General features: G+C 32.0%; 1 protein-coding gene across 1 annotated transcript in view; it reads right to left on the bottom strand.

The window, feature by feature from the left end:
* Positions 1-9,274, bottom strand: part of LOC118190352 (sepiapterin reductase-like) — a 52,706-nt gene extending 43,432 nt beyond the window's left edge. The window contains exon 1 of the mRNA XM_085813349.1: positions 8,550-9,274. Within this exon, the coding sequence (XP_085669475.1) occupies positions 8,550-9,081 (532 nt within the window). The 5' untranslated portion in view covers positions 9,082-9,274. The remainder of the gene's footprint in view (positions 1-8,549) is intronic.
* Between the last annotated feature and the right edge of the window lie 155 nt (positions 9,275-9,429).

Raw genomic sequence — 9,429 nt, forward strand, 5'->3', positions numbered from 1 at the left:
GATATTTTATTTATTTTATATGTGGAAATGTTCATATTTGTAAAGGGTAAATACTTTTTCGCGATCATGTAATTTCATATATGTTCTTTTTACCGGGTTTAAAGATTGAGAAAATTGTCATGTATTTTCGTGAAATTTTTCTAATTTATGAGAAAAAAGCAGTGTACATGGATATAGTGAAGAGTGTGCGCAATGCCATTTTTGTGCAATTCTGGGATGTTTTTTTAAGTAAAAATAAGTCGGCGTGTACATGGTTTATGTGTATGTGTTATTTTGAAAAACGCGTAAGGAGTATGGTATTGTGCACTTTTTCCCAATTTTGCAGTGAATATTTGTCATGATTAAGCAGTTTTGTTAGATAAAATTTCTAGCATAAGTGTAATTCGGCTAGTAGACTGTTGGAAGAAGTGTTCAGGAGATAAAAAGAAAAGAAACATGTCTTTACTTCGTGAAGACAAAATGGCGGCGGGGAAAAAAAAATAGAGGGTTGCTGTAGGAGAGTTGGTCGCCAAATTTTCGCCAAAAAATCGCCAAGTTACCATAATGTAAAGATCAACCAACTGCTCTTGTTGACAGTAGCGAATTCGCGGATTACTTTCTCTAGCTGTTTTGAACTTGAACGTTGGAGTAGTTAAAAGATAACTCCTGTGAGATATTGTAATACTGCATGAATATTTTAGGAAATTTAAGCATATTTGTTGTGACAATAATAAATTTTTGTTCATTTTTCATTGGACTTGTGCCTTCATTTCGTAACGAACCCGTACGCAAGCAACAATATATTTAATCTGTTACTGGTATTTTCATTAACCAACTCTAAAAAAAAATCAGCCCTAGTATTAAACTTAAAATTAAATTCATCAATATGAGGGAGTATTACAGTTTATTATAAAACGCATTGCTTTGGCTCACTATAAACGGCGTATCCCTTATCAAATTGTTGTCGTCACATATTATTGCCCTGTATTATTTTTAAAGAGATTAAATAATGAAGATTCTGATTGTATGAATGTATGTTTCTCGTATTTTAAAGAAACGAGGGTACCTACAGCCATTAAATTTTGAATATCGTTTTTCACCATAACATGAGCACCTGGAAGACCGAATTTTAAATTTCTAGTTTGTTTTATCATTTATTTCATATTTTGCAAAACTGTAATGAATTTGAAAGGAAGCAATGGCAATACTACTCGAAACAGAACACTTTTATCTCAGCGCATGAGAGTGCTGCCAATCATAAAATGTGCAACATATTTATTTTTATCTTTTAATTTTAATTAACAGATAAATAAGTCATCTCTATAAAAGCAATGTCTTGCTGCTGCTAGAAGTAAAATAATTCTTTTATCTTCCTCACGTCAGCGTGTTGCTATTCAGTAAAGCCTAAGGTTATCACACATGGCTATAGTCCCTCACAGACAGGACTTTTATGAAAAACGAGATTCTGGTAGCACTGTTTTAAACGGGAGGATTCCTAGAAAAAGAAGCCCCGCCTGAAACGAAGTCCTGCCTAACTACGGAAACAATGTTGCAGCTATGCGGGATTTTTTCACACCTCACTGAAAATGTCTCTGCTGGACCTCTATTCCGGGTAGAGAAAACCAATTAGACGAAAGTTCTGCGTCTGAAGCATCACGTGATCCCAATCTGAGCGATAATCGATTAGTGTTTGGCGTTCAAGTCTTTGTAGTAAGTGAAAATGGTAACCTAGCTACATGGGTTTCCTGGAATTGTGTGCGTTCTGAGAATTGTCCCTTTCGACTTCAAGTCCCGTGTAGCCGAAACACATGCGATTGGGACCTAAGATACTTTCATATTTTATCTTGAAAGTTACTGAAAAATAAACTAAGTGTTTTAAAAGCAACAAACACAGTTCTTGAGAGCATTTTTTTTACTACCTTCTGATATGATTGATTTCAGTAAACATGTTTAAAATCGTGACATGTTTAATTAGAAGTATTCAGTATTTTTATGAAATTGTATTAACAGACTCATTAAAATCATTATGTACTTTTTCTTTTTTATGATAACTATATTATGCGGCTAATTTTAAAAAAATAATGAAGCGAATATAAATATGCTGTTTTTAAATATATTGTGATTTTGCTTTTGAACTGAGTTTTATATGGTGTAAGTTACATGAACATGGTACTTAATAAATAACACATAAAAACTTAATTGGGGTAGAGTAGACTTTAAGGTACCCCTTGTATTATGGCGAAGTTGTTGTTTGATTTATCGCCAAGTTGTCATTTCATTTATGGTAGCCTGAGTAGTTGAATGGTATGGAAACCCTATTGTGACGTAATCGGGTGCATGATTCTGGGAAATTTTGAATCATGGGATGTTTGTAAGCATTTTTGTGGTGTGTGTTAAAACCATTTAGATGGATTTGAATGGGTTTGTAGGAAGAAAGGTTCAGATGGTCACTATGTGAAGCGTTCGATCAGAAAGAGTAGCTGGTTAGAAAAAGTCATTTGAGTATGATTGATATTTTGATTTTTACGTGGCTGTGGGTGTACGAAGCGAATTCGAAAATCATGGTAAGTGAATATTTGCTTTTGGTAGTGCTTTAAATGTATAACATGTTTTTCCTTTTTTATGTTATTTTATTGTTTGGTTTAAAATGTATTTTAGTGAGATTATGTATTTTTTGTCTGCCTATATTGTAGAATTTGGTGCTTCTTTGACTTTTTAAGTGAAAATATATCGATGTGTACATGGACAAGTAAAGGGAGTACGCAATGCAAGTTTGTGCAATTCTGTGATTTTTTTTAAAGTGAAAATAGGTCGACGTGTACATGGATAAAGTTAAAAAGAATGCTCAATGCTATTTTTGTGCGATTAGGGGATTTTTTTTAAGTGAAAATAGGTCGACGTATACATGGATAAAGTCAAAGGAGTGCGCAATGCCATTTTTGTGCAATTTTGAGGGGGGCTAAGTGAAACAAAGTCTATGTGTACATGGAAACTGAGTTTGTGCAATTGTTTGCCTTGTTATTTTAGCTTCGTGAGCCAAAATAACGAGTCAAAAAATTGCACAAAATCGGTATCCATGTACCGCCAAGTTTCGCCAAGGGGTACCCTGAACTATACTTTTACCCTTAATTGTGAAAAAAAATTGCTAACTATCTTACTAAGAAAACTGCATACTGAACAAACTGGAAAAAAACTGGTGCTACTTTGGTAGACGGTTGCACGGGTTCTGGCGAGGGATAGAACTTATGGTAATCCCATTGCTAGACAAGTTATTTATGGTAACCGATACTTTGTTGTCTTTTTATTTAAAAAATTTATTATGTTTATATATGTTTTATTATGTTTATTATGTTAAATATATGTTTTATTATGTATAAATTTTGTGTTTTAAATATTATTTATGACTTCTAAATAATAAAAATGAATTTAATTTTGCATTTTTATTATCAATAAAAATTTTATTGTTTATGATATTTTATGGAATTTTATGTTGTGAATGATGTAATGAATGATGTCACATTATTTTAAAAGTAATTGGTTTTAATATCTATAAATTTAATCTAATGTTTGAAACATTATTTATGGCTGTTAAATATTAAAATACAATTTAATTTTGCATTTTTTAAATACGATTTTATAATGAATGATTATTTAAATAATTTTAATTCTATGTGTGATGTAATCAGCTCCCTGATTGGTTACTGAATATTTGTGCATTACCACGCCATTTTAAAATTTTATTATTGATCTCTTTGAATTCCTCAGTTTTCAATGCGACTGGATGTGTCAGTTTCGAAGATGAATGTTGTTATTGGTAATTACCAAGAATTATTGGTATCGGAATTAAAAAATTGCCGTTTGAGACCTTATTTTGGCCAACCTGGATGTCCTAATCAAAGATTTATTTATTGTTACACGGGTCAGAGGAAATTTATTGGAAATTTTTGGAGGAAACCTCGCTAATTGCTTCTTCACTGAAGTGCGAGAGATGTGGATAACCGATGAAGAACTTTTTTTTTTTTTTTTTTCTGGTACTTATCATTATACGTGAGGTAAAATAGTTAAAAAAATGTAAGTACATATTTTTCTTTTACTTTATTATTGTATACTTCCAATTTTTATTAAAAAATTAATACACTATTTTCGAAAATTCCTGAGATATTTATTGCCAGATATGTTTTAATGTTAAATAATTATATCCTATTGTGCTTATGTAAATCGCCAAAAATCCGTGCAACCGTCTACCAAAGTAGTACCAAAAAACTAAATATTAAAATGCATGCCAACACTTAATACTCCATCTGGAGCTCTAAACATATGCTGCTATTCAGCTTTTAAAACTGTTGTAGATTTGCTGTTGAACTATATGTGGCTTAAGTGCAGAGAAAACGATGCTTAATAATAAAGATAAAAAGACAAAAACAAAATCTGAAAGCTTTCTGATTTTATATTAGGCCTATCTTTGGAATTTCCGATAGTCAGTCTTGCACACTGGAGATAAAAATGTGGTTGATCTTTACAATATGGTAACTGGTAGTTTGGCGACATTTCGGAGGCGATAAAGGTTACTACCTGGGACTTTGGTAATAATGTGAGCAGTACTCAGTTCGGATTACGCATTATTTTGCGTGAGGGAAATGATCGGAGATCATCATTCGTTAAGTGGTGTTCGACCCTAGGGCCTTTACCACTTACATGTTTATCAATCCCCTAAGGACCTGTAAAAGTTCGTTAAATTCCATAAACTGGAAAAGTCCTGTGCACTTGTAATAAAAGTGCAAAGTCTTCAGTAGTGAAGAAGTTGATCAGGGGTGGCGACTTATATCGGCCACAGATGAAGTCTTCGTTGGATAAGCTATAATAGCAACTAAATTTTGGCATATCTTTTACACATTATCGTATATTTGACACAGTATCGTACATTAGTAAGATGAAAAGGATGATAAAGATGAAACAAAATCTAGATTAAATAGTTGAAAATAATAAAATATATTGAGAGATCATGGGATATGTCATGTGATATTAATGGACGAATTACGGTTCTTTAATCAGAAAAGGGGGGAAATCAAGAAAAAATCTGGAAATTTTGTATTTAGCTTTATTCTGTGTTGTGTGAAACAGTGTTGGTTAATTTTTGGATCCCATGGCCCTAACTAAAGTGAATTCGAAATGGGTATTTAGGCATTGTGATAAAAGAGAAGTTTGCTTTTTATTTAGCGGAGGAAGTATGGAGGAAAAATTCGCAGAAAAAATCTTTCAATAATTTTATTGAATGAATTAGAAAAGTGTACCTGCCACGTAATCAAGATTCTGAAGAAGATTAGGTAAGTTAGTATTTTTAATTATTTGAGGATATTATTTTTATGCATTGTTCTAAATGTAAGGTGGAAAGGAATTTGGTATTATTGAGAAAATTGTTATTAGCAATGATTTAGTTTAAAGTAATTAGGATTGTAAGGTAATTTTTATTAATTTAATGTATGTGCTCATTTATATTTTAAGTAGTGTTTTTGAATTTAATTATATTTTAATGAAATGATAGTTATTTTGTGAATTTTATGTTTGTAGGAATTTGGTATACGTTTTAGTTGAACTAAACGTGCATGGAAATAATTTAAATATCTGACACTAAGTATTTGTAACGGTTGCGGTATGAATTCGTTGGTGACGTTTATAATATAATAGATGATTTAGAGGTAAAAGTTTTTGGATATTTTATTTATTTTATATGTGGAAATGTTCATATTTGGAAAGGGTAAATACTTTTTCACGATCATGTAATTTCATATATGTTCTTTTTACCGGGTTTAAAGATTGAGAAAATTGTCATGTATTTTCGTGAAATTTTTCGAATTTATGAGAAAAAAGCAGTGTACATGGATATAGTGAAGAGTGTGCGCAATGCCATTTTTGTGCAATTCTGGGATGTTTTTTTAAGTAAAAATAAGTCGACGTGTACATGGTTTAGTGATATTTTAATTAAATGATAGTTATTTTGTGAATTTTATGTTTGTAGGAATTTGGTATACGTTTCAGTCGAAGTAAACGTGCATGGAAATAATTTAAATATTTGATACTAAGTATTTGTAATGCTTGCGGTATGAATTCGTTGGTGACGTGTATAATGTAATAGCTGATTTAGAGGTAAAAGTTTTTGGATATTTTATTTATTTTATATGTGGAAATGTTCATATTTGGAAAGGGTAAATACTTTTTCGCGATCAGGTAATTTCATATATGTTCTTTTTACCGGGTTTAAAGATTGAGAAAATTGTCATGTATTTTCGTGAAATTTTTCTAATTTATGAGAAAAAAGCAGTGTACATGGATATAGTGAAGAGTGTGCGCAATGCCATTTTTGTGCAATTCTGGGATGTTTTTTTAAGTAAAAATAAGTCGGCGTGTACATGGTTTATGTGTATGTGTTATTTTGAAAAACGCGTAAGGAGAATGGTATTGTGCACTTTTTCCCAATTTTGCAGTGAATATTTGTCATGATTAAGGAGTTTTGTTTGATAAAATTTCTAGCATAAGTGTAATTCGGGTAGTAGATTGTTGGAAGAAGTGTTCAGTAGATAAAAAGAAAAGAAACATGTCTTTACTTCATGAAGACAAAATGGCGGCAGGGAAAAAAAATAGAGGGTTGCTGTAGGAGAGTTGGTTGCCAAATTTTCGCCAAAAAATCGCCAAGTTACCATAATGTAAAGATCAACCAAAAATGTTTTACTCCCTAAAGTGTTGCCATTGCTCGCTTTAAAATTGTTGGGATTCTTAATCAAAAACTCATAAATGCTTTACAAAATATGCTATAGATAATAAAACAAATTCCAAATTTGGCTTCCAGATGCTCATATTCGAGTGGAGGACTACGTTATTCAAAATTTTATGTCTCTAGGTACCGTTTTATTACAATGCGAGAAACATACATACATTTATGCATATTCTTCATTATTTAATTTCTTTATTTATTCATTATTTAATTTCTTCATTATTTAATTTCTTTAAATATAATACAGGGCTCTAATATTTGGTGTCAACAATTTGAAAAGTGATTCGCCATTTATAATGAATAAACGCAAAATGCCAAAAGGAAATTAATAGTCCTTCTGAACAAATTGAACCTTTGGGCCTTTCAGATTTTATTTTTAAATACTGTAAATTTTTTGATGGGCCCCCAAGAAAATATTTTGCATAGGTTCCCAAGGGTAAAAGTATAGTTTAGGGTGCCCCTTCACGATTTTTGGTGGTACATGGATACCGATTTTATGCAATTCTTTGACTTGTTATTTTGGCTTGCGACGCAACACAAAGCCAAAATAACAAGACAAACAATTTCACAAAGTCTGTATCCATGTACACATCGACTTATTTTCACTTAAAAAAAAATCCCCGAATTGCACAAAAATGGCATTGCACACTCCTTTGACTTTATCCATGTACATGTCGACATAGTTTCACTTAAAAAAAATCCCAGAATTGCACAAACTTGCATTGCGCAGAATCTTTACTTTGTCCATGTACACATCGATATATTTTCACTTAAAAAGTCAAAAGAGCACCCAATTCTATAATATAGGCACAGAAAAAATACATAATCTCAATAAAATACATTTTAAACCAAAGAATAAAATAACATAAAAAAGGAAAAACATGTTATAAATTTAAGCACTACCAAAAGCAAATATTCACTTACCATGATTTTCGAGTTCGCTTCGTACACCCACAGCCACGTAAAAATCAAAATCAAAATCATACTCAAATAACTTTTTTCAAACCAGGTACTCTTTCTGGTCGAACGCTTCACATAGTGACCATCTGAACCTTTCTTCCTACAAACCCATTCAAATGCATCTAAAAGGTTTTTACGTTCGACTAGACTCACATCCTTCCTACATACAGGACACTTATAATGGCTACTAAGTAAACCTTCATTCACACACCAGTCAATTAAAGCTTGTTTCCCCTTTCGCTCCAAATCGTACAAAAACTTTAAATTAATCTTACTATATTCGGCCATTCTACCGTCTAAAGAATCAAACCACACACCACAAAAACGCTTACAAAACATCGCATGATTCAAAAATTCCCAGAATCATGCACCCGATTACGTCACAATAGGGTTTCCATAACATTCAACTACTCAGGCTACCATAAATAAAACAACAACTTCGCCATAATACAAGGGGTACCTTAAAGTCTACTCTACCCATTCCCAAGAGTTCTAGTTACGCCACTGGTGAAAATAGGTCAATGTGTACATGGATACCGAATCCATATACCCATGTGCCACCATAAATCGCCAAAGGGTACCCGTAAATATACTTTTACCACATTTACAGCTCAGGATTGCTTTCAGTAGTAGAATAGTTCAAACAGAAAAAAGTCTAACAAATTAATTGTTATATTAATACACGGTAAAATCGAACAAATGATTTAGTGTACTTTATTGTTGTATGTTACACTGGTTTAAAAAAAAAATGAATTTTGCTGCATTTAAAATCAAATACACCAGCTAAAATAGAAAGTACAAGATAAAACACGCAAAGAAAATAATAATAATAAATTCTCACCAGTGCAATACAGATTCCACCCTTTGAAAGGTTGTAAGGCAGCTAATGACGAAACGTTGATTATAAGTTTTCTTTCAGTTAATTCGAAAACTTTAAGAAAAGCTGATGTGAGGAACATTACGGAATGTAAGTTAAGATCAAAGTAAGCTTTGATTTCAGATGCTGATGTAGAGTTCATTATGGTTTTGGATATATCACCTAATGTACCAGCGTTGTGAATTAAAAGTGCTTGTCGATACGAGGAACCTGTTTGTTGTACATGTTTTGTAAGAAGATGCTCATAACTGGGGCTATCTGGCAATGCTAAATCGATAGCCACTATCTCACACTTCACTGTACTACATTTAGATATCATCTCTTGAGTCATAATTAGTTTTGTTTTATCCCGGGCAAGTAATAAAGCACTACTACCTTCGCAAAGTTTTTTACAGAATTCAATAGCTATGGTCAAACCAAGACCACGACTAGCACCAGTTACAATTAAAAATGTAGGTATTTGCCAATTAATTGCAGAATGCATATATTCACTCATTTTCAGAAGTAGCGGTAAATACTTGGATGATAAATGTTAAATTTCGAAGCAAAAATGTTAAAAAAATATCTAAAGTTGAGAGAATCGGGTACTTCTGCTACGACAGTGATATAAATAAAATATGGAAATTATTTAAAGATATCACTTGAACGTTACCGTTCCCTAAACTGTCTCTCCATTCGTAGATATAAAACATACACAAGGCTTGATTAAGAAATTCTGAAACTCTAGGCATGATATTCTTTCAGTGATCTCAGTGTCCTTTTCCCGTGTTTTAACGTCGGAAAACCAGTTCTGTGACGAACTATACGATGATGAATTGTGGTCCCTTAAGATATGAAATTTAAA

Source organism: Stegodyphus dumicola, chromosome 3 (genome assembly GCF_044657685.1).
Source record: "Stegodyphus dumicola isolate Sdum_Otavi_A_Nest chromosome 3, ASM4465768v1".
Classification (NCBI taxonomy): domain Eukaryota; kingdom Metazoa; phylum Arthropoda; class Arachnida; order Araneae; family Eresidae; genus Stegodyphus; species Stegodyphus dumicola.